At 47.3% G+C, this 26,398-nt stretch overlaps 1 protein-coding gene across 2 annotated transcripts in view; it reads right to left on the bottom strand.

Annotated features, from left to right (window-relative positions):
• The window catches only part of CSNK1G1 (casein kinase 1 gamma 1), a 99,380-nt gene that overhangs the window by 14,249 nt on the left and 58,733 nt on the right, over positions 1-26,398 (bottom strand). For both annotated transcript variants that reach the window (XM_058033147.1, XM_058033148.1), the window contains exons 6-11: positions 15,072-15,223; positions 9,283-9,517; positions 6,888-6,973; positions 4,793-4,877; positions 3,052-3,200; positions 950-1,054 (exon numbers count right to left, since the gene is read on the bottom strand). In XM_058033147.1, the coding sequence (XP_057889130.1) occupies positions 950-1,054; positions 3,052-3,200; positions 4,793-4,877; positions 6,888-6,973; positions 9,283-9,517; positions 15,072-15,223 (812 nt within the window). The remainder of the gene's footprint in view (positions 1-949; positions 1,055-3,051; positions 3,201-4,792; positions 4,878-6,887; positions 6,974-9,282; positions 9,518-15,071; positions 15,224-26,398) is intronic.

The following is a 26,398-nucleotide window of genomic DNA, read 5'->3' as shown; positions in this document are numbered from 1 at the left end:
TCACACAGCAGCCCACACTCATCACCATGCTCACATGCTGCAAACAACCCGGCCTCCTACAGCCACACTACCCCCCAAGGAGGGGTTATCCTGACTGTAGCTGATGGACTGGGATGTGTCCTACCCTGTGCTAGCTGTGTGACCCTTCAGAGCCCAGGAAGGCTGAGCCCAGACAGGCTGTGACACCCCAGGCTTGGTTCTGTACCCACAAACCCCAGCTCGAGGAGCTGAGCAGAACCTGGAGGTTGGGGAGCAGAATAAACCTGGAACCACCCCCTGAGAATAACAGCAGCAACAGCTCCAGCTCGGAGATCTACTGCAAGTCTGAGAATTCTGTTAACACAGAAAACCCAAACTCTAAACACCAACAAAAGAGCACAACGACAAAGGAAAAAATGGGAAATTCAATTTCCCCGTGGCAGCTCATCCAGACTGTGCTGCCTTCCTGAGGGTTCTGCCCTGCCTGTCCTTTGTGTTCTGCAACCCTCCCACTGTGAACTGGACACTCCAAGAAGGACATATGGATGTTTTTGGGACACGCATCCCTGTCACAGCCACAAGCTCTGTGGGCAGAGGGCACCTGGGAACAGGCTGCTATCAGCACAACTCTCAGTCTGCTCCAGTCCATGTGTTATGATTAAAAACACCTCAAAAATGTAGTAGTTACAGAGTTTAACCATACTGGATGATCAACTTTAACCTGTATACCCACAAACTACAGAAAAACAACCCCATTCCAAAGTGGACTCTGGTCAGCTCACGATACTGAGGAATTCCACTGGTTGATACCTTATTTCAACAACCTTCAACATTCTCCTCAAATCACCATCTCTAAATTAAGCAGGATTTGTCCCTGCTATGACCAAGAATCAGCCCCAGCTATCTATAATGCCACGTGGCTCCTGCTTGCCCAGCGCCAGGGAACTGGGAGAGGAGCCAAGGAACACACCTGATTGCGAAGGGCCTGCTGGGATGGTCGGTCCCGGTGGATGTGGCTGTCTCTGGTCACTGCAGAGGTCCCAGAATCCACATGGACAGATCCCACGGGAGTAGGCTGGAAAATAAGGTGTTGGTTAGGGCTAAGATTCTCACACGCACAAACCCACCTTGTCAAGCCAGCAGGAAGAAGAAAAACATCAAATCACTGCCCAAAGGAGCCAAGGAGAATTACAGCCAGGGCTATAAAATCTCTGTGATTTACAGACATGAAATGCGGTGGTGGATACCAGCACCAAATGTCTTGTATAAAAATCAATTAAGAAGATACAGTTAGTTGCCTGTCTCGATGTCAGATCACACCTAGTGTGTCTCACACAGAATTATTACAACTGAAAATATACAGACTTGTTTTCCTCATCCCATTGTCTCACCACTTGTAAAAATCACGCTTGCATAGAAACAGGACGTGTTAAAATTAAAGCTTCATCTGCTCTCTTCTCACCAAAGTCATAATCCCTGCTCCCAACATCGAGATCTCCATGGCAACCACCGTGGTTGTCAGCAATAGCACACTTGTCTTACAAGGTGCTCTTTATCAACTGCCTTTGTAATTAAAGAGAAATGAAGGGAAAATCTTGATTCACAAAGGGAATGATTTCTTAGGAACTCTGTTGAGCACAGTAAGCATGGGGAACACTAAATATAGTTGGGACACTAAAGCATTGGTACCAAGTTTAGCACTGATGGTGTTTGATCTGACACCAATGACAATTCATTTACAGATGTCATTACTGCTCTTTGGGGTGGGTTATGAGCAGAATGATCCAATGATCCAGAACAAAGAGATTTAGATTCTTCTACCATATTTCCCCATGATGCATCCTTTGGCTAAGGTCTTCCTGAGTTTAACTGGGTTTTGATCGTAAAAGTCATGCAATGAGATCAGGATGATGGTGTATGTACATGGAGTCATGGAACTGCTAAAAGGAGGTTGGTTTCTCCCATATTTCCTTTCCATGTACTGCACAGAGCTGGTTTGGCCTCTGAGTGTCCTCCAGGATATTATGAGTTCAGGAGAGCAAGTTTAGATTAGATATTTGAGAAGAAATTCCTCCCTGTGAGGGTGGTGAGGCCCTGGCACAGGCTGCCCAGAGAAGCTGTGGCTGCCCCACCCCTGGCAGTGTCCAAGGCCAGGTGGGACACAGGGCTTGGAGTAACCCGGGACAGTGGAACAGTGGAACGTGTCCCTGTCCATGGCAGGAGGTTGGAACAAAGTGGGCATCACAATCTTGCCTTCCAACCCAAACCATTCGGTGATTCTACTATCCACTGAACATCCATCACAAACTCTGTTTCTTTTTGATGGGAACGTGACCATTATAGAGGGTTTCTGTGATTCTCCTGCTTTAAGGTGGATTTTAGATATTGGTCTCCAATCCTGTGCTGGACTAGTTCTAGCAGTCTCATCATGATCACTGTCACAAATAGGAAAATGAGGCTTGAATGCCCAGAGAGGTGGATGGGGCCTCTGTCCCTCAGGCACTGCAAGAACCCCCTGAACACAACGTCAGGACATCTCGCTGTGTTGAGATTTGAAAGATTCTGTCACGGACACATTTTATGAAAAACCCTTTTGCTAGGATTGTTCTCCTGAGAAGCTGGGAGGCCTCAGAAATGAAATGTAAACAATGGTTATCTGCTGCTGTGGAATGCAACAGGTGCATCTTTGATTGGTCTCATGTGGTTGTTTCTAATTAATGGCCAATCACAGTCCAGCTGTCTCAGACTCTCTAGTCAGTCACAAGATTTTATTATCATTCCTTTCTATTCCTTGCTAGCCTTCTGATGAAATCGTTTCTCTATTCTTTAGTGTAGTTTTAATATATAATTTTCTTTTAATATAATATAAATCATAAATAATAAATAATAAATCAGCCTTCTCACACACGGAGTCAAGATTCTCATCTCTTCCCATGTCAGGACTGCCTGCAAATTCCACAAGATTTGATCCCAAACTCACGGGCATTAATTGGGATTACTGGGAACAAGAAGGCAGTGCTGGGGAAGCAGCACCTGGAGGGCAAGGCACGGGATGTGGCAGGGACAACTCACAATTGGCCTGCCGACCCAGTCGTAGGCGTAGTCGAAGGTGTAGCCTTTCTTCTCAAAGAGCTCTGTGAAGATGGTCCGCAGGTAATCGTAGTCTGGTCTCTCAAAGAAGTCTAATCGCCGCACGTAGCGGAGGTACGTGGCCATCTCCTCTGTCAGAAAGGGCAAAAAGCGGCAGATTTTATCCTGAACCTTCCAAATGAGTTCCTAGAAACCAATGTCTGGGCCGCCAGCGCTACCTCTGGCTTTTCTCCTACAAGTCCTCGACGAAAAACAATTCAAACACTTCTCAAGCAAAGATGGAAGTCCCACCTCTGCTCAAATCTGACTTCCACACCTTGATTTATTCTATAAATTTGTATAAAAATAAACAGAGTGAGAAATAAGCTCACTAAACCTGACCACAGGCTGCTCACAGGTATTTAGAATGCTCTTGCCCAGAGAAGCTGTGGCTGCCTCATTCCTGAAAGTGTCCAAAGCCAGGCTGGATAGGACTTGGAGCATCCTGGAATAGTAGAAGGTGTCCCACCATGACATTGGCACTGCCTGAATATTCAAAACTAGACTAGAAGGGGAGGCTCCAAGGTTAATTTACCTGAAGAGGGTTAATTTACAGACCAGGGTTTGGTGTTAAGATAATTAATTGCTTTCCTGCATCTGGGTCTCACTTTGCACGCACAGAATATTGAGTCCTAGGAGCTCATGTCCTGCCTTTTCCCAGCTCTCCCTTGGCTCATGGCCTTGACTTCAGCTGACAAAAATAAGAACAGTACTGCTTATTGATACTTAACTGTGTCTGTGGCTTGTGGCTTCCATGGAGGTAAAAAAGGGGGAAAAGAAAGGAGAAGAAAGAATCCTCTCTTTTAAGTACCTCCAGAAGGTGGAGAACAACCAGTTTCAGGCAAGGAAGGGACACAACTCAGCTCTCTCATCTCCTGTCAGCCCAGACCTGAAGGAGCTGTGAGGAGGAGTACTGGCTAAAAGATGAGAACAGCCAACCTGAAGCTGTTCTGCGTGGAACCAGGTGGATTTTGGAATGAGACATCTGGGGAATTACAGTGACTTGAGTGAACAATGATCCCATTCCAGGCTTGCTGCTCCTCATGCTGGGAAAGACATGTGGCAGTACAGGAATGGGATTAATTGTGGGTGCTCTCCCTGGTGTCAGGCCTTCAGAATCCCTCCACAAAACCTCCCAAGCCCACTCTGTGCACAAGGGACCCTGGAGAAGGCACTAACTCTGTACCCTGCTCCTCCAGCTCCAAGGTCTGTTAAACTGGACATCAGGTGCTGGGCGTGGCTAGAAGCACTCTTTAGCAACACCCTCCTTAAAACTGCTCCCAGGAGGTGGGATTCATGGACAGACACACCATCCCACCTTCCAAGCTGGCCACCTACACCTGCAACACCTTCCATTTGGAAAAGAATTAACTCAGTAGTTTTAGCATGGTCATTTGGGAGAGGGAAAATAATGAGGAGCTCTTTTGGAAGGAAGCCAAGAAGTAAAACAGGCATACAAGGCCCTTGAGCACTGTCCAGCCTCCTTAATGAGAAGAGTTTTGTTCAATTTAAGACCTCAGGCCCTGCTAATTTATAGCAGCAGCTTCAGTTGTTTGCCAGCATGATGGATACACGTAATCCAATACTTTCTGACAGAGAAAGTGTCAGAGATGTGCAGGCCCATCCCATTTAACAAGGTATGGCCACCTCCAGCTGCACTCACACAATCCCATCAGGGCTTTACCTGGAAAGTTCTCACAGAGAACTTCAACTGGAGTGTTTCTCTTTGTGTCCCCAATCTTCTGATATCTCTCTTTTAAGGTGTCAGCCTGCAGCGCACAAAGACAAAACAGTTGTGGAGAAAGAGTTCAACCATGTGAGAAAGGACATGCTGTGTGGGAAGAAAAACAAGGTATTTAATGCCCATTCTGGGTGACATCAGGAGATGCTACTTGTAACTGAACTGCATCTTGGACTACACCAGTGGGAATATTTCACAGGAGAGAACATCCAAGGATGTTCAAACATCTTTGTTCATGAAAGGCAGGACCCTCATTAGTGTCTTACAGGGCTCATTTCTCACAGCCCAGTCCTGAGGACTGTGCAGGGAAGGTTTTATGGGAGAAGGAGATAAAGGTGCATGAACTGTGATGGCACATCTGGGCCTCCCCAGCCATCGAGCTGCCTTCACAAACAAATGCACAGCAGTTGCACAGCACATTCACAGCAATTTGGGTGAAATTCACAGACAATGCACAGCAATTTGGCTTTTCCTCTGTGCAACAGAATGTTACCACATTGAATATGACTCTAGACCAGTGCACTTCTCCCAAATCCCAGGCTGCTCCCACACAGCCTTTCCTTGCACCCCCAAAGCATCCATCACTCAGCATGGGTTTAATATCTGGTCAACAAGAAAATGAAACTATTTGCAGTTGGATTTCCCACCTAAATCAACCTGAGGCAGAGAACTCTGCTCCAGTTGGCACCCTAAAAGTGGGGTTTCTTGCCTCCATTTCAAAATATGTCAGTTAGACCTGGCAGCAGCATAATTAGCACTGTAGACATTCTCTGCAGATACAGCCCTGACAGCGCAGACCAAAAATCTAAGCTGAGGAGACCTAGAAGGGCAAAGATGCCACATTCTAAATCCAGCTGGAGAGTCTGTGTTTGCCCTGGACCTCCAAAAGGAGTCAACTAATTCTTATCAAGTTTAACACTGAACTGAGGGACTTCTGGAGAACTTTGTATAAACTTGCAATTATTTTAGAATAATTTACAGGATTAATTTAAGGCAGATGAGTTCAACTAAGCCAGAAAGAAAATACATACTAGAATAACACACTTACAGAGAGGCGTGGACATAAAATCAGAGAGACTCTGATTTCTTTCACAATCCCTTTCATGCTTGAAAAACCTTTTGTTGCTTTTAGGAGCTGTTGCCAACATTTCTGGCATGTGCCTGATGAGGCTGAGCTGAGACTAACTCTGGATAGGTGGTAAAAAAAAAGCTGGACAAGTTCTATCAACCCAATTGGAAGCCACTGACCAATGCAGAGCTCTGCCAAGCAGCTCCTGAACCCAAAGCCTTGGCTCCTTTTTCCAACAGGAGCTGCTGTCTATCCTGATGAGTCTAACTTGATCAGTCCCTTCACTCCCTTCAATGCCAAAGCTGAACACAGTAGCTTAATCATCAGGGAGGTGATGGAGAAGTGAAGATGCAGCTTCCAACAGCTCTGGAGCCAGCAAATGACTTACTCCTTGTTAGCTCAGCTGATGGATGTTGGCGGCAGTCAGCAACTCAATTTCTTGCAGCTCTCCACATTGTACACAGCATCTCATAAACTCCCCAGCACTGAGTGTCCAGTGTCTCTGGAGGGAAGCCAAGTCCAATACTTGTGCCAGAAAACCAGTTTTTCAAGCTGAAGTCCATCTGTGCATCTAAAGCCATCAAACTGCTCCATTATAAGCAGGGATCACAGATGCAGCTGGGGGATTGTGTTGCCGTAACTGGAATTTCATAAACAATCACTGTGTCCCAGTCACGCTCCAGTTCAGGGCAGCTTCCAATCACAGCTCTCTCACTGCTGTCCCTGTCTCTCTCTGTTCAACCTTCTCTCCAAAATTGTACCAATCTGGCAATTTAAAGGGCCAGGTAAAGTATTTCTACCTTAAAATCTTCCCTGCAGCTAAACTCAATGCCTGGGTGTTAGGCTGCAAGGACACAAAGGAGAGGACAGTGTTTCTGGCTGGGTTTTGCCAATGTTTCCCCAGTGGATTCTCCTCTGGGTAGAGACTAGCCAAAGTTTTAAAGGACAAAACCTGAAGCTTGAACCTACCTTCAGTCCTTGCCAGGGCAGGCTGCCTCGGAGGAAATACATGAACATATGGCCAAGGGCTTCTAAGTCATCTCGACGACTTTGCTCTGAAAGAGAAGAGATGACAAATTATTGCTGCAGAAGCAGAAATGGCTCTGAGATCTCAGCAGCAGCCACACCTGTACCCGAGATAAAGGTACCAGAGGGACATTCACTCACTGTCTGCAGCTCAGACCTTGTGCAAAACCAGAAGCTGTTTCAGAAAGCCAGAAAATGTGTAAAATCAGCCAGAAGCCATGAGGTAACACGAGCACTGCACAATCCAGCCTGAGGCAGAATGGACAACTCTTAATTGCAGAGGAATAAAGCAGTGCCTCAATTCTTCTCTGACCTAGCAGTGTCAGTGTTGCCATGTGGTGCTGGATCATTTTCTCTGGACTAAATGGGAATGGGATGCTCACAGCCAGCTGCAGGGATCTACCCTTGCACAGTGCCAACCCTTTCCCAATTTCCTCTGCTGCTCATCAGAGCAGATCAAAAATAGCTCCTTCCAGCACCGTGGAACACTTGCTGCTGCTGCTGCTGCCACATGCAGATGTTGTAATTATAAATGAGAAGGGGGGGGGAAAGGGGCACAGAGCCAAAGGAAAAATATCCTAAAACAAGCGACCAAAATGTATCCAAAACCCCTGGGGAGGATAGAAGAGAACAACAGATGTGGAGGCAACACTGGGCTGGGCTGAGCTGCACTCCTGGGTTCACTGAGCTTGTGGACTCATTGGTGCACCCTCACCTCCTCTGAACCCCACCTGCTCCAAACAACATGATCCATGATCCAGAGCAGATCCACTGCAGCCACTGAACCTGCAGGAGATGCTGGGAGTGGGAACACTCAGGAAAAGGGAACTGAAACGACAGTCCCTGCAGTTATCCTGGTAAAAAGGGGAAAAAAGGAGGATGCCCTGGGTAATTTAGTGCACTGATGCAGATGGCCTTCTAGGAAGATGGTTGAGTGCACTTGTCTCTCAGAAAAGCTGGAGTCAGACTCCTGTGTTTGAAACATGAAAAGATTGACTCCACCTGGGCTGGTCTCACCAGCGAAGCATCAGCTCCTCACAACCCCTGTGGGCAGGGACAGCCCACTCAAACACACCCCCAGAGCTGATGTGGACCCTTCCCCTGCATGAGCCACGGTGGGAGCTGAAATCCTGTGGGAGATGGGTCCTAAGGAAGGCACATGGTGCACTTCAAACACAAACACATCTTCCCTCCACATCGCCCTCATCAGCAGCTTCCCAGCCTGCTCCCACTGCAGCCTCCCATTCCTCCATCCCTGCCTGACTCCTCACTTTCCAAAATTAGAAACCAGGCTCATCCCTCCTTACTCCCCAAAGACAGTGAGCTCTCCAAGTGGGAGCCAACATGCTAGGAGGCCTCCTGGAAAATATTCCATTATCTCACTGCTTGTATAGATTTAAGAGAATATAAACATTTAGTAAGTTATTTTTTGCCTTTCAGCCACAGAAATGTAATCTTCTGTTAGGAAAGAAAGCAGCGAGGAGAGGAGAGGAGATGAAAGCCAGGTTTAAACTTATTTAAATCATTCATTTTCTCCAACCAGTTACTAGGTCAGGGAACATCCAACTCTAACACCTGGAACTGGAAGGCATTGGGACAGTGCTGTGCTATAAAAATCTATTTGTCTATCATCCAGTGCAGCAATCACTGCCTGCCTGCTTGTCTTTTATCAGTGCAGGGCTGCTCCCAGTCATTTAGTTCCTAATAAAAACTGTAATTATCAGGCTTCCAACATTTCAGCTGGCTCAATTCCTCAAAAGAAGGGAGAAAAAAAAAAAAAAAAAAGAGGCGCACAACTGTAAACGGCATTGGGAGCTTCAGGGGCACAAGAGAGCTCAGCCAAAATGCTATGGGAGGTCTGCAGGATTCAAATGGCAAGCTGGAATGTGTCCAGGGAAGGAGTACAGCACCAGGAGCAGCTGAAGGTGCTGGGGAGGCTCAGCCTGCAGAAAAGGAGGCTCAGGAGGGACCTTCTGGCTGTGCAGAATCCTCTGACAGGAGAGGGAAGCCAGGGGGGCGGGGTTGGGCTCTGCTCCCAGGGAACAAAGGACAGAGGAACAAAGGACAAGAGGAAACAGCCTCAAGCACCACCAGGGAAGGTTTAGGTTGGATATTAGAGCAAATAATTCACTGAGAGGGCTGTCAAGCATTGAACAGGCTGCCCAGGGCACGATGGAGTCACCGTGCTGGGAAGTGTTCAAGAGACACGTGAATGTGACACTTGGGGACGTGGTTTAGAGGTGAACACTGCAGTGCTGGTCAGCTGTTGGACTCAGTGACCTCAGAGAGCTCCTCCAGCCTGAAGCACACTCTGCAAGCTGCCCCCACGCAGACAAACCTTTGCCAAGGTGCGTGTTGATGGACATGTATCTCGCTGTTCCAGTGAGACTCTTGTGCTCCCTGTAGGGAATGTGTTTTTTGGTTTCGGGGTCGATGTACTCCTTGGCCAGCCCAAAGTCTATGATGTGGATGACGTGCTCCTTCTTGTTGCCCTGCCGGCCGATGAGGAAGTTCTCCGGCTTGACGTCGCGGTAGATGAGGTTCTTGGAATGCACGTACTCCATCCGAGAGATCTGCAAAAAGGAGGGAAATGTGAGCAGAGCTCTGGCTCCCAGCAGAGCTGCAAGAGGAATGTGTCATCCCCTCCTTTCCAAGGCTATCGTGCTGTGCTCGCTGCTTTATTCCCACGGAAATGGCAAGGGCTGTTTCTGAGGCGTTACCACTGGGATGCAGCTCTTGGCAGGGTGCCACGGGAGCTGCAGCAGCCTTTTTGTATTGATTTTAAACATACTAAACCGGTTACCAAGAGCTCTTCCCTTGCCCACCTCCTTCCCCTGTTGCTCTGTGTCTTACCACCTTCCTCCCTCGACCCATATGTTGTCTTAGACATGCCAGATTCTTCGTGGAGGGGGATTTTTGGGCAGGCACGAGCTTTACGATCTTCAAAGCTGACTAAAATAATAATTAATCTCATTGCTGTCAACTGGGAATGGCTGGAATATTTTTCAGCTTTTGACTAATGTTTTTCTGGAAGTTTGAGTGAATGGGAAGGTGGAAGGGCAGAAACCTCACTTCTGAGGTGACAGAGTGCCTCTAACAACACATCTTGCTCAGAAGAACATCATTAAAATTGCATTTGAAAACAAACATATTGCAGGTGTATTGTCAAGCAGTTCTCCTTGGGTCCTGAATTTAGGAGATGATTCTAAAGGAAAATAATTCTCAATTCCATTTAATTTATTACCTTTAATTGCCTTTACATGTTTCAAATGAACACACAAGAACCCCCATTTATGGCTGTCCTGGTCACAGCTGCCCTGCACGCCAAAGATGCTTCTCTGGAAAGGCTACTGGGATTCACACAGATATTTGTGGGCTGGCAATGCTACGAAAGCTCTGCAAAGTTGCACCAAGCCCCAGTTTTGCACTAACGAGCCTCAGTCCCCAGAGGTCACTGCCACACCGCTGTGAGGGACAGCACAGGGACATCCAGGGTGAGGGCCACCAGCTGCTCACCCCCACTGGGTGGATCCTGCTGGGAAAGCTCTGCAGGACGGAGTCTCTGCCTCACTGAGCCATCTCTGCCCCAGGCAAGCATCAGGAACCCCCCATCAGCCCTTCCACCCCCTGCTCACCTTGCTGGGCTGGCACACCCTGGCTGCTCCTTCATTCCGCACTGAACCCAGACACACTCCCACCTGGCAAACCCAGACCACTCTTTCTCTTTACACATCCTGCACCCACACCTGGTTTTAAAAGTCCACAAGCATGTGACCCTCCATCACACTCCCAGGCCCTTATCATGCACCCTGTTTTAAAGGAAAATCTGCTGCATTTCCACCTCTTGGAAAGAAGGAGCAGGCAGGAGGGGGCAGCCCTCCTTATAAAACAAACAGCTGTACAGGGAGGGCAGCAGGCAGGAGAAAACTGGCTGCAGGTGAATCAGGCTTAAAAACCAGAATTTGCTCCAAGACTCTTCAAAGAAGGGAACAGCACGTGCTGCCGCTCCCTCCCCTCCACGCAGTGATTGATTCCAATGTGCAGAGAAAATGGGTTTCACGGCTAACAGCCATTATTTCCAATCAATTACAGCCTGGTGCAGAGCAGAGCAGATGTTCTTCAGTCATTCTTCACACTTTGAATCACCTACAGGACACAGCAGCAGGTCGTGAGACAAAAAGCCACGTTGGGAGGCAATTCAAATGAAGATGCAACCCTTGAAAGTGGAACAAAGAGTTTCCTCGCCTCTCCACACATAACAAGCTTCCAAGTGGAGCCTGACTGCCTCATTTGATTTGTTCCTGCTACCAAAGCAGCTCAGTTGTTGAAATCCCAACAGCAATTAGAGAGCCTGAAAAGGGCCCATTTTTTTTCTTCTTTAAAAACTCTCTGCAAGTTGCAGCAGGCAGGACAACAACCTGGACAGCTGAGGTGTCAGGTGAGCCATTATGCTCCAGCAGCAATCAAGGGCACTTATTTTCCTGCCTTTTTTCCTCCCACCTGCCTTTTTTTGCTTCTACCACACACACACACACACACACACACACACACAGAGCTGCTGTGGGGTCTTTCATATTCCTTCTTTACTTCCACCTGCCTGGACGCTTCATGCTGGAGAGCTTTGCTCAGCCATGGCAGCTCAAAGACACTCCCCGAGTCAGAAAGATGTTTCTTGGAGCAGCTTCCATGCTTTATTCAGCCTGACAAGCCAGTGTCCCTGCTGGTGGCTGCTGTGATGTGGAGTGTCTGGGCTGCATGTCCCTCCCAGGCTCTGCCTGAGCACACAAGAACAGCAGTGCTGGGGCACAACCTCAGCACCAACCCCGGCTGAAGAAAAGGGGAGGTGGAGCTGCCACTCCAGAAATGTGCTGGATGCACAGGTGCCTGCTCCTCTGGGTTTGAACTACAGGCTCAAAACACTCTGAATTAATTCTTTTAGGGGCAGAGAAACCACTCCAGGAATGGAATGCTGTTTTTCCATTGCTCTGACACTGGAAAACCAGCAAGCAGGGGAGCACTGGGGTAGATGGAAGGCTGTAAATTACAGAGGGATTTCCATGGGCACGGCTGGCTGAGTCCATCCTTGGAGCCATAAATTTCCATTTCAGATGTCAGAGAAACCTTTAGGAGGGGGAGAATCCCTTGGCACACGGCAGGACCCCTGTGCTGTGGTGGAGAAATGAGAGGAAATTGTGACATTTAGCAGGTGCCAAAGAAACGCGTGCTTTCGTGTGCCTTCCTCCTGCCAAGGCAGCAAGTGTAACAAACCCTCTGATCCCAGAAAGGTAACTCTTAAGAGACTGATCTTGACAGCAGCTCCATCTCTAGACCTTCCTGATAAATTTGAGCCCTTCTTCCACACATCATCTGCTTAAATACAGATCAGACCAGCAGAGAATGAAATTAATCTTGTTCAAAGGCAATTTTGATGGTCACTGGTAGAAAAACATCCTGCCACAACTCGGTCCAGATCACATCCAGAGTATTTTTCCAGTGCCTGGTGGCACAACAGACCTTGCTGTAAGCTGTCAGTGAGCTTTGTACAGGCTGGGCTTGGCCAAGAGCGAAAACCAGAAGTCTGAATAAAAAAACATTCTCCCCTGAATTATGGGCCGTGGGGACTCACATAGTGACCACACTTTAATTGCCAGGCTTGGCTTTGTTCAGGAGTTTCACTCACTGGAGCTGATCTACTGGATGTCTTCAGCTGCATGTAGAGTATGGGGAAGCAGTTTGAGTCTGAACAATTCCCAAAACAAGCTGCCTTCCTTGAAGATTCATTGTCATCCAGTCTCTCTTGCCCTCAGCCAGGACAGCCTTCCTGATGTAAAACTATGTTTGAATTCTCCTGTAATCCCACGTGGCACTTCTTAAGAGACATTGCCCTTGTTTTTCCTAGAGAAACTCCTCTTTCTTCTAACATCTGGAAAGGATCCACCCCAGCCCTGAGATGCTGCAGCCTGTCAAGCTCATTCACAACAGACAAGCAGAAATACGTATCAAAAAATATCAAAAAAGTGCCTCTGGTTAAAAACTGACCACAGGACTGGATGCTCCTACAGACATGGGGATCACCCTAAGTATGAGGAGAAAATCAGGGGACAAATGCCCATGGCTAGAATTACAGCTTAAGCAGACTTGGCCACTCAGAAGCAGGAATGAAATGTAGTTCATGGATGTGAGCCCAAGGAGTTTGAGAGTCCAGCTTTCCTTTCTGATGTGTCTCACACAGGAGTGTGACACAGTGACTGCAATCATTTAGTGTGGGAGAAAGATTTTCCCTAAAGCCTTGTGGCTAGAGCAGAGTGTTTTCATTTCATTTGAGCAGTAAATGCCAGCCCCTCTGGAAAACACTTCTGTCAGGGCCAGGTGATGTGGCACACCTGAGCATGTCTGATCTGTCCCCTTAGATGTGCACACTCCTGTAAGCCCCCTGAGGAGACTGAGAAGGCCCTACAGCATCTCCCCACGGCCAGAGGAGCACCTGATCCTCTGGGAGAACATCAGCTCCTGCATTTCCAGCTGCCTTTGCTGTCCCCCTGCACGTGTTTTCCGCCTGGCACCGGTGTCTTGCTGAGCTGCAGCCTGGCCACAAGTCCAACAGGTGATGCCAGTGAGGAACATCCAAGCCCAGAGCTGAGCTGCAGCCCCAGGGCACAGCAGAAGGCAGCAGCCATGGCTGTGACAGTCTTGATTTCCCCAGCAGCCCCTTGGGAATGAATTTACATCTTTATGTTTTCCCTGCAAAGGTCACACAAGCTGCATCTGAGGCTTTGCCAGCTGTTGCCACTTGATTTAATCAAAGGCAATACTATAAATTGGTTTTCCATTGATAAGGAAACATTCAAAACCAAAAGAACTTGACTGCTTTGCTGGGGAGGCCTCAGCACCAGGCAGGTGCTGCTCAAACTTGTGCAGTTCTGACCTCAGTTTTCCATCTGCTGTGTCAAACTTCAGTTTACCTGGAAAGGATTGTGTTCCTCATCCCTTACATCTCCTCTTTCCTACCATGCTTCTATCCACAGAGATATTAATGTGAATATACAATTCCAACTCTGCTGTGGAGCACCTGGGTGATCCCAAGGTCCAGCTATGCAAGATCTGGATATCTGCAGATATTTAGGAATCTGCAAGCCAGTCTGAAAACCAAAAAAGCCAAACTGACTGGCAGGCCCCACTGACTTGTGGAAGTATCCACACCACATTTAGTATGTTCAGCTTTCATGTTGTTCACTTTTAACACAAACCCAAATCCAAGCCTGGATCCCTTCCAGCTTCACTTCCTTTCCTTTTCAGGTACATTAAAGGCTCTGTGATGTTGCCCATAGAATATTTTATTACAAGTGTCAGGAATTTAAACCCATTTGATTGACCAAATTTTGACCACATTTGACAGAGGCAGAGCTCTCAAAGGCTGCTGTTTTGGCTGAGCAAGGCTCAGCCCCCACTGCCCGGTGAGGTTTCAGTCTATGGGCAGCCCAGCAGCACCAAACCAGCAGAACTGGTAGGAGTGTGGGAGGGTGCTGTGCTCGGTGTGTCCCACGGAGAGGGTGAGAAATGAGATGTTCCTGGGATGTCCAAAGAGAGGGAGGGACCTGGGGTGTGCAGGGGATGCGAGGCCGTAGGAATCCAGCTGCACTGGTTCTGCTGTGCAGGAGCCACCTCCTCGTCAACATCACCCGACCTCCCTCCATGGGCACGAGTCCTCCTCACCCCTGAGAGGTTTTCTTTTATTGGAAAGATGGACAGGGACCTTGGACAAGGGACTGGAGTGACAGCACAAGGGGAAATTGCTCCCTGCAGCCAGAACACAGGGTTAGATGGGATACTGGGGAGAATGTGGGACTGGGGAGGCCCTGGGACAGGTTTCCCAGAGAAGCTGTGGCTGCCCCATGCCTGGAAATGTTCCAGGCCAGGTTGGACAGGGCTTGGAGCACCCTTGTGTAGTGGAAGCTGTCCCTGCCCATGGCAGGCAGAGTGGGATTAGATCTTTGAAGGTTCCTTCCAACTCAGACCTGGTGATTCTGTGATGGAAGAGGATTCTCTCAGCACTGCACCTTGCACTGTGCCCACCCCAGGATGGAAGGACACCCAGGACACCCCAGGGCAGGCCCTGCCATCACTCACCAGCTGAATGGCAATCATCAACACCGTCTTCAGAGTGAAGGTCCTGTCACAGAGGTCAAACAGATCTTCCAGGCTGGGACCAAGCAGCTCCAATACCATGGCATTGTACTTCCCACAGGGTCCAAAGTAATACACCTGGGGGAGCCCTTCAGCTGGAAGAATAGGGAAAAAAAAACTGGAATCAGTCAATGGGACAAAGTTAATTCCCCTCCCTCTGTGTGCAGACCTTTTGTTAGGCAGTTTTACTGTCACTTCTTGAGTGTTCTATCTGCTGCTGCTGCCCAGCAAGGAAATAAAAGTCCCAGCACAAACTGTGACTGAACCAAAGGCCAAACCTGAGCAGTGCAGGCTCTGCTCAGCTACACCCCTGCACAGACAAAAGGGATTTCAGAGCAATTAACAAGTCCACCTCAAAGCATTGAGCTTTGGCAGCTTAAAGGCTTGGATTTAGGGAACACGACACAAAGTTCCTAGTGTTCCACTAAAAACCAGGCAGAGAACAGCCCCAGATGTGGGTTGGCATTTGCTGGAGCAGTTAGGAAGATGACAGTCCTTGGAGAAAATGAAACATGGCCAAAAAAGGGCTGCTTTGTCACCAAAATAGCACCCAGCCCTTGCTTTTCAGCACAACCTTAGACAAAGTTTACACTCAATAAAAAGGAAAAAAAAAATCTTTTTTCTATAAAATAGGAAAAAGTTTTAAATTTTGACCAATCACCACACAAAAACAGGTGATTATGGTCATTAGCATATGTGCACACAACACATCTATCAACATTGAACTGGCAGGAGCCAGAGCCCATCTTCCCACCCAACAGACTGCTCTGTGGGAGTGCAGTGTTGATACTCAGCTGGCAGGGGATTTTTGGGTGGATCAGCTTTCTGAAAGGCATCAGAAGCAGAGGGGAAAAACCAGCCTTGATGTTGGAAGACTCAGAGAGCTGCACAGCACTCCTGGAATTACCTTTGAGTCAAAAAGGAAACCACAGCAGCCCATACAGGAGGAATTTAGCACAGGCCCAACTGCTCATTTTGCTAATCAGCACCTGCACCAGCCCTTGGCGTCCTACAAGCTGGGTAGCATGTTTAAATATCTCTGTATTTCCAGTCTACACCTCATAAGCAGCTCCAAAACACAACAGAAAGGGTTTGTTTTGAAATACAGGGCTTTGTCTTATGTCAAAACAAAATATGTGCTTGAATGCCCCAAGATTTGGCGTCCTGCTATTCGGTGTAAGGGCTGAGCACGGGGAGCACTGCTATGTTTTTTTCCCACAGAGATCCACAAATTATAGTGCACAGGACCTGAAAGCACTGTGATTACTAATTTTATGGCATGTTTTAAACAAGTGCAGGCATGCACCTGGATTTGAATGAGTGATCAATGTTAGATATAGCAAAATACTTGACTAATTAAGTGCAGAGTTTGGTGTGAGGTGCTCAGTGAAACATTCCAGGCTGGAGAGAATGTCAGCAACACAACAAGTGCCAAGTCCTACTCCAGATTTAGGGAAACCCTGCTAATCCACCCCGTGGCACTCAGAACTCTGCAACCTGCCAACAACATAACAAAGCAGCACTGAGATCACCAAACTGTAAATATCACAGAACTCCTGCTCCAAAAGAACAAACTGCAGTTTGACAAAGATTACCTGAGGAGGGTTTTAATCTCATTAATTCACATGCTCTGGGAATCTGTCAGCAGGATGCATTAATGGGATATTACAGGGCATTGCAGGAATTCCCTGCCTAACCAGTGGTTTGTGTCCCATGTAAAACACTGACCCAACCTGGGGTTGGGAGGCTGCTGCTCCTAACAGAGCTCCATGCTTCAGGAAGCAGTCACACTCATTAAATCCTCTAGGAACACAGGATGGTTTGATGCAGAAGCAATTCAGAAAGCCAAACAACGACGGGATATGATCCAGGCAGCTCCAAAATGCTTTCAAATATCCCAAAATCAACACAAATGGCAATTTAATGTCATCAGCCTAGTGCTGAAGGCTGGAATAATTGCAACAGCTCTTGAAGTGACTCATGGTGAGCCACTGGGTATTCAGTGAAGTCTGATGAGGACTTACCTACAAAGTCATCTCTAACACCAAGATAAGCATCTCTATTTTTTAGAGAATAATAGAATAATAATAGAGAAGAAGAGAGTAACAGAATATTTTATGCAAAGTTTAAACCTGAGCCCATTATAGATTCTAGATACAGACAGACAATGAGCACCTCTACCACAATTTCTACAAGTCTCAAATAGTGGAACTGAGGAAGGAATTAGTTAGGACTCTGCTAACTAAGGCATGCAGGAGAATAAAATTGTAGAAAGGCTCTTAAAGAAGGTGAAGGATCCCATTTAATATCAATATTCCCAGGGGAATATGAGAACATTTACAGCCTCACGTGGTAAGGGGCAAGCACTGCAATCAAAATGAATTTCCTACTGGGCATAAGACCCAGAAAAACAGACTGCAGCAAGACCCAAAAGGTGGGGATTTCATGTAGGGAAGGAAGCAACACTGCTTAGTGCTCACTGGGATCCCAATTCCTTCAGCTTTACCTATTCAGAGCTCGCAGCCCAGAGCCTGGAGTACCCTCTTTGTCTTAAACCCCCAGGAAAGCTCTGCCTTCTGTGGGAGCTCTGGCAAAGTGAGGCCTTAGTGAAGAACATTAAAAAAGCATCCTAAATGTCAGAATACAGGAGACATCATTGGCTTCAGGCGTGTTTTTAGGGTTCGATTTTTATTCCCTGAGGCTTTTCTCCGATTGCCAGCTCTGCAGTCAAAGACTTCCCTCTTGCCCTTGCCAGGATAAAGCTGCTGTGACATCCCTCTGGATCCAAATACTGCTGATGAGCCCTGTGGAGCTCCCAGCCCACACCAGGGATCCTCAGCTCCACACTAGTTAGGGAAATAAAGTTGAGAAGAACTCAGCATAACATATCCTCAGCTCACTCAAGCTCAACTCAACATTCACCATCTTTTTGGGAGGAGGAAAAACTCCACAGATGAACTTGATGTACACATTAAAAGGTGTGTTGGCAGATAAACTGGATGAAACCTGAGATACAGGCAGCTCCACAACCACTCTGAACAGTAAAAAGGGTCAGCCTAAAAAAATCTGCATAAAATTTGATTTTGTCACAGCCCATCTGCATAATTTATGACGTAGCTTGGCTCTATTTCAGCAAAAAGCATTGTGTCCTGGTGCTGAGTCCATTGTCACAGTGAACCACAGGAACTCCATAAATATCACCAGAAGATCTGTAAATACCTAAGAAGGATGTTGCCAACTGAAAAGATTGATGGAGGAAAAAGGACTTTTTTTGCCTGGGCAGTTGGAGTTGAGGTTTTTAATGGAAAGTAATCTCAGTGGGAGAGGACTGGAAAGGTCACACAAAGCCATGGTGTCATGCTGTAGGTGAGCAGCTCTGAATTCAGAGATGAAAAGCCACCAGCAGAGCAGAGTCTCACACTGAGGACTCAAAGGTACAACTCAACACTTGAAGTACAAACCAGGATCTGTTTAATGCAATTAATGCATGAAATCACATCACAACCAAGAATTTCTCCATGGTATCAAACAAGAGCAATACACTAAGGGAAGAAAATACAGGCATGCTATGTGCAGGTTCTCCTTTGGAGGAAAACCAGTTTATTACAGCAGAGACTGCTGCGAGCAGAAATCATCTCAATTTGCTTAACGGCTTTGGTCTCGCTGCTGAGTGATTTGGCTCAGCCACATGGAAAAGGGCCCACTCCACCCTCACTCTCACAGGAAGTTTATCACCCCAATAAACACAGACTGATTGCTGCACCGGAATCCACAGGCAAATTCTGCTATTTCAGCAGAGTGATGTCTTGGAAGAAATTCAAGCTGAGCGCAGCGAAAACCTAGCAAAGCATTTTGTAGATTAAAGCATCACTGCTGGAACGAGAGCAAATGCAGACATCAAAGCCAAAAACTCAAGACTTTGATTCCCCCACACTCCTGAGACTGGCCTTGGCTTTCTGGGGATGCTAAACTCTCACTGCTCTGGGCTGCCACCAAAAGGGACCTTCCCATCCTTCCTCATGCTCTGAGGCTGAGCAATATGTTGGATCAACCCAAAAAACACTTGGCTTGAGCTTCAACACAAGAATGGGAACAGTAACAAGGAGCAGGATCACAGCTCTTCCACAGAGCTGGATTAACACTTGGAGCAACACCTTCCAGGAACTTCCACCACAAGATGATTCGAGTAATGTTATCCACTCCATGCCACCCTGGATGATTTCAGTAATGTTATCTTGCTGCCATATCTTTTAGAGCATGACTAATGGCCACAAAACTCCTCAGACATCCAGCATACTCCAAAAAACCTCACTGGTTCAGGCACACAGACATTCCAAAGCCATTTCCAGGCCTGGTTATGAAATGGTGATGGGCAGAGATGCCAATCTAAGGTTATGCCCAAGGGAATAATCAGAGTTTGCAGCACCTGCCCTGCATGGAGGGCACAGGAAGCAGAACCCACCTGCTCCAGAAGAGCCTGAGGCTCTGTGAATAAACTTCATCAACAGCAAGTAAAATACACCCAAGGAGGAACGAGGGAGCAAGTGCAGGAAGATGCACATGGCATCTACATCGATGGAGGGACAAGTGCCACATCCCCATACAGGAAATCACCAGAAACATCCAGAGCTTGTGATCAATACCAGCAGTTTCTGAACCACCCATGGCTTTTGCTCCCGTGGGAGCAAAAAGGTGGAGGTGTAGCCAAAGAGAGAAGCTGATGTCTTCAATTTCAAGAATTTAAGAAGAATTCAGACCCTCTCCTCATGCAGGTTTTGACACTGAGCTTTGTTGCAAAGGGGAGACACTCCTGAAGAGCCCCAAATTCCACACCCAGAGTGGGGAGGAATCCAAGGCCAGCAAAAAGCTGATGCTTGATGCAAACCCACGCTCTGTGTGGGCAGCAGGAACTCTTTCTCACTGAAAGAGATGCAGACACACACACACCAGAAGCATCAGTGCACAGAAAGTTCTGTGTGGTTTTAAAGAGGCTCTGATGAATGGGCCGTAGATTGTCACAAAATTCTCATTCAGAGCAGAAAGTTTATTTTTACAAATCACAGAACACAAAATTACACGATGAACACCATAAATAGCAACTGTGAGAGGGTTGAGTATCTATAGCTAAAATTAAACATGTTCCAAACAAATTAAACAAATTGCTTTAGAGTAGTCAACCCATTTAAGCTGATTACACTAATGAGGATCTACCCTTCTCTTAATTTTCAAATCGGAATAAAATCCTGGCTGAAAGAGAAGATTTGTGATCAGCATTGACCGGGCCAAGATCTCAGCTTTTAATGTCTTCAAACATGTCCCATGTAAATCTACCTGAGCACGTTAGTTAACAGGTTATTTCTGTGAGCTGCAAGTAGAAAGACTCATCCTGCCCTTCAGATTTTGGAATAGTCTGCTTCAAAAATAGAAAGATGGAACAAAAGTTGAGATTGGGCTTGTTACTGGGAATGACCTGGTCCTAAGGGTCTTTTACACATTTGATTGGATGCCTTTCAGAGAGATCTTCCTTCAAAGTACAGCTGCAAAAGCTTTATAATACAGTCCTTCACCTTAAATCTTCACTGGAGGAGCTCAGGGAAGGACAGAGATTTGGGGTGATTGAAAGTGTTTTCTCTTGTTTGAGAAACAGCAGTTGAGATGTGCAGGAAAACAAGCAGAAAATGCAATTTGTGACTCCAGCACCAGCTCACCTGCAGGTGGAAAAAGAGGTTGTGGAAAAGGTCTGCCACAATCTCACCAACCACTCCTAGGCTTCACCAACCTTGAACTGGCATAAGATTAGGGAAAGAACCTAAAAACAGGGATCTGATCCAACAGCCTCACACAGAAACATCCACATGGAGAAGAGGGGTTGGAGGAGCTGGAGGAAGGCAGCTCCAATGGTGACCCACAGAGAGCACCACCATGCTGAGAGTGCTTCCAGCCTGTAAAGCTCCTGAACAGTTTCCTTGCTGTCCTGAGCTCTGATACTGTGGTTTGAGAGCCCAAAATTCACCTTTAGTTCTTTCTCACTCACCTGTGCAAGGTGAAGAGCAGCCAGGCCCGTCCAGACCCCTCACACATCTCCTGCTGTGTGCTCCAGCTGCTGCCAGACTCTGCTGGCTCTCTGCTGCCAGCTCCTCACAGCACCCTGTCCCTGCTTTGTCTGGGCAATAAATCACTTCTCCTAGCAATGCTGGATGCTCCTGTGCGACCGTGCTCACAGGGATTTTCAGGAGAGGGAAGAGACGAGGATGTTGACTCCATGTTCAGAAGGCTTGATTTACTATTTTATGATATGCATTACATTAAAACTATACTAAAAAGAATAGAAGAAAATGTTTAATCTCAAAAGGCTAGCTAAGAATAGAAAGGAACGAATGAAAACAAAGGCAGCTGCCTCAGACTCTCTGTCTGAGCCAGCTGACTGTGATTGGCCATTAATTACAAACAACCACATGAGACCAATCACAGATGCACCTGTTGCATTCCACAGCAGCAGATAATCATTGTTTACATTTTGTTCCTGAGGCCCCTCAGCTTCTCAGGAAGAAAAATCTCAAGGAAAGATTTTTAATGAAAAGATGTCTGCGACACTCCTGCACCACTGCCTAGCAGGAATTTCTGTAGCAGGACCTTCTTTAGCCCATCGGTAGGTGAGGAGGAGGAGGAGAGGCAGAGCAAGGCCCTGCTCCTGGCCTTGGATGTGGAAAAGGCACAGCTCAAACACTCTGAACTCGAGAGGAAATCACTCAAAGGCACAGCTCAAACACGCTCTGAACTCGAGAGGAAATCACTCAAGGGAGAACCTCAGAAGCTGGAAGGGACCTCAAAGCTGCCATGGGCAGGGACACCTTCCAGTAGGGCCAGGTTGCTCCAAGACCCATCCAACCTGGCCCCTGGAACACTTCCAGGGATGGGAAAGGCACAGGAAGGCACTGGGTCAACACCTTCTCCATGATGATGGCAGAGAGAGCTGAGCCTTCCACGGGAAGAGATGACACTGAGCACAGTGTAAGGCAACAGCTGTGCATGAGCTGGGAGGAGACACAGCTACTGTCATCTCCTGGGCGTTCCATGTGCACTCCAAGACTCCAGCCTCACTCCAGTTTTTCTCACATTATGCAGGATGTATTTTAACCCTGCTGTGTTTTGTTTCATTTTGGTAATATTTGAACCTACAAAAAGAAAAGGTAGGGGAAAAGGCACAGGAGAAAAACAGACTGGGGAAGGACAGAAGGAAGAACATATTTGTTCTTGATGCTGGTAAAAATCCAAACAATTTGATTTTTACTTCAACTGCAGAAAAACAAATCTCAGGATCGTTGTGTTATTAGAACAGGGTGGCATTTCATCTTTCTTGAGTGGTACAAGCTGGTTTCCTGACATCATGGCTTCTCTCAATTAAACAACTCTTCACATCCACAAAGCACTTGAAGAGGGGGTACCAAGGAGACATTCATATTTGTATTCATAAAGATAAAAAAAGGTTGGGAGAAGAATCAACCCTATCTGGAAAGGTCAAATGCAGGAAAACTTTCAAAATCTGGGAAGCTTACCCAGAAACACCCATTCACAGGCAGTTTCTTAGCTCTAACAACTAAATTAGTCAAGTGAAATTGTTTCTGTTCTTGACAAACACAGAAGAATAAAGAACAGCACAATAAATTGATTTTTTTCCTCAAGTTTCAAAAGACTGAATTCACATTTCTAGGGTTTGGGGGAAATGACTGCATTCAAATCTCCACGTTACTGCTGGATTTTGTATCCAACTCAACGTCTTGCTCCAGTGATGATGGCAGCTGGCACATAGAACAACACCTTAAAAGAAGGATAAAACCAGTAAATAACTTAAGAAGAGTTATTTCAAACCATCCACAAAAGTTCTAGTTAATTACCTTTTCCCACACACCTGCAATACAGGGACAAGGATGAAAGAAAACCACTGGAACTGCCCAGGGCAGTGGTGGAGCCAGTCAATAACATTCCTGCAGGGATTTAAGAGCCACGTGGATGTGGCACTTGGGAACAGGGGGTCATGGTGGCCTTGTCAGTGCTGCTGGGGTGTGGTTGAGATGGATTCTTTTCTTTGATGGTTTGAGAAGGATTCTTTTCCAACCTAAACAATTCTGTGACTCTGCTCCTCTGCAGGTCACATACCTGTGTGAGCACATCTGGGTGGCCAAGTGGGCTCTGCTTTTAAGAACACCCACAAGAACCCAACCAAAAAGAAAGAAAAAAACCAAGAAAGAAAGAAATTCCCTCCTTTCCCCCACAAAAAATAAAAATCCAAGGAGCAACTGGAAGTTGCTCCTGATCAGTTTTCCTTTGCTGGGCCCTACCTGCTGAGGGGGAGTTGAGATGAAATCATGGGATTCTTGGATAATTTCTTTTCTTTTGAGAATAAATTCATAGAATCATGGAATATCCTGCACTGGAAAGGACTTACAAGGACCAACAAGTCCAAGGCCTGTCCCTGCACAGACACCCCAACAATCCCACCCTGTGCCTGAGAGCATTTTCCAAACACTCCTGAGCTGTGGCAGCCCTGGGGCTGTGACCATTCCCTGGGAGCCCCTCTGGGGGAGGAACCTTTTCCCAAAATCCAACCTAAACCTCCCTAATACAGCTCCAACTCTTCCCTCAGGTGGTGTTCCTGGTGAGCAGAGATCAGAACTGTCCCTCAGCAACATGTTATGCACATGAAGTGATGTGTGCTAATGACATTACAGGTATAACCTCGAGAAAAAAATCAACAACAAGAGTTCTTGGTTGCTCAGCAGCACTCAAATTTAACTCCAGAAGCAGTGCCGGGGAAGAAGCTACTTCTGGGCAGATGAAAAATGCCACAAAAGCAGCAAAAACAAATTGCTTGTGCTGAATTGCCCCTCTGGTGCCCACAGAACCATTTTGGTTTGCTCTCAGCAAGTCCCAGGTGGCTCCCGCTGTTCCTCAGCTCATCTCCACTGGAGACTGTTGGCTGGGGGCAGAGCTCTCCCTGCTCCCTCCCCAGCTGCACACAGGGTGACATTTCCACGATGACAATGCAGCTGGGGCCACAGGCAGTGCCACCAGCACAGCACAGCCACCTAAGGCCAAACTGGCACATAACAGGCAGGATTTGTCCTGGATCCAGCAGCATTTTTACCTGAGATGGCAGATGAGGGGTCAGACCCAGCTGGATAAAGCAGATGTGGTATTGGTTATGTACCCTGGGTGCTCAGGAGGAAGAGGATGCTCGGCCTTGCTCAGGCAGGTGAAGGCCAGGTTCCCACCAGACTGTGCTGGGACAATCTGGGGCCATTTCTGGCAGCACAGCCCTTTGTGTCACCCCAGAGCTGTGCTGGGATCTTCCTGCAACCCAGGCCCCCAGAACTCCCACTGGGAGGATGGATTTCTGCAGGTCTGCCCCTGCAGCAGCAGCAAAGTACAAAGTGATGGATAAGAATGAAATCATGTGAACTCTCCACAACAAAACAAGAGATTGGCTCCCATCAGTCCCATCACTACTGTAGGACTGGAGGGAAAAAGGGATTTTTTCACATGAGTAGGGAAGTGTTACCAACACAGTCCTTCCAGCCTGAGGGAAAACCTCCCACTCCCTCTAATGGCAGGAGAACCTGCTGCCAACAGAAGTTCAGAGGCACCAAATCAGATCCTGCCTCCAGATCCCATCTCTGTTTCACCTTAAGAGAGTCAAGTGAGAGCGGGTAGGAACTTTCAGACAGAAAAATTTTTACAAAACTTCAGAACTCCAGCCTGACCCATCACACTCAGGCAGAGCCTCTGCCTTATCTTTCAGCAATGAGAGGAGGTTTTTCAATAGCAGGCAGGGCACAGCTCCAAAACACAAATTCCACACCCATTGGAGAGCCTGTCTGGGAGGTGGGCAGCCCTCCATAACAGGACTTTCCTGGCACAGCTCAGTGTTTCACCTTAGAAACCTCCAGTGTGTGCAGCAGGCCTCTGCTGCACTGGAAGGGATCCCACTAAATCCAAAGGGGAAAGAGCTTTGGGTCAAGGCAGTGCTCAACACCTGACATAGCAGCCCCTCTCAAAGCTAATTTTATCACTTTAAACCTCAATTAGTTCCTAAGTGCAGCATCCCCATGGCTTGAAGAATGTTCATAGAAGGGGAATGTTCATAGAAAGGGGAACAAGCAGAATAGCAAACCAGCTCCTGATGCTCATTAATTATCCTGGCCCCCATTGCCAAACTGGGTTTTTGATTCAATGTAAATATAAATTCCAAAGTTTATCTTCAAACATCACGTGTCATGTGGACTCTCCATCCCTGGAAGCTCTCAAATCCAGGCTGGACAGGGCTTGGAGCAGCTGGGACAGTGGGAGGCGTCTCTGCCCATGGCAAGGATGTAGTGGGATGAGCATTAAGGTCCCTCCCAACCAAAGCAGTCTGTGGTTCTGTGGTCTCCACCTCCCCACTGTGATGGCTGAGGAACTCCAGTTCCCAAGCACAGCCAGCAAGGCTTATTTCAGCTCAGGCTCTGCTAGAAGGTACCAGAAGCAGTACAGATGATGAAATGTCTGTCCCTCTCCTCGAGTCCTGCTGGATCCTCAGGGCAGCAGCACATCCCACAACCCACGGCCTGCTCTCAGTGGGCATTGCTGACCACGAGGAGAAGCCAGTGGGACATCTGGGGTGACCTGGATGGGACCAGCTGCTCCAGGTTTATGGAAAAGTGTCTCCAGGAAAGGCATTTTCCAGCTTCCCAGCATCCTGCTGCTCCCCTTCAGTGGCTGGTGTTTGATTTGGAGCTGCTGCCTGGAGCTGCTGGTGTTTGATTTGTGATCACTGCCACAAATACCGGAAGAGCAGGAGATGCACGAGGACTTTTCGGAACATGAAAAGGAAACTGCCCTAATCTCATATTCAAATATTAATGGCCTTGCTCTAAAAGCATCTGATAACTTCCAATTGACAAAATCTAAATTTAGCCCAAGGAAGTCAAAACTTCTGATGCTGAGATGCTGAAATGTGCACATTCAGGAAGCCCTTCCTAACAAGGGAATGGCCACATGAAAGAAAAGCCATGTATTTTTAAATAGTGAAACATAATTCTCTGGAGATCAACAGCAAGCCAGCCCTGAAAGCAGCAGGGTCTAACTGAGCACTTTACAGTAATCCTCTACATTTCATTCTGCAATTCAAAAGCTTGGAAGTCCAGGATCCCTCAGGTTCAAGCTCCTTGGACTACTCTGACTTTACAATGAAGCTGCTGATCACCATTCCTTAATATGCAGCTCAGCATTAG

Source organism: Melospiza georgiana, chromosome 13 (assembly GCF_028018845.1).
Source record: "Melospiza georgiana isolate bMelGeo1 chromosome 13, bMelGeo1.pri, whole genome shotgun sequence".
NCBI lineage: Eukaryota > Metazoa > Chordata > Aves > Passeriformes > Passerellidae > Melospiza > Melospiza georgiana.
The sequence above is the reverse complement of the archived record's forward strand: the minus strand, read 5'-3'. Positions and strand labels throughout refer to the sequence as shown.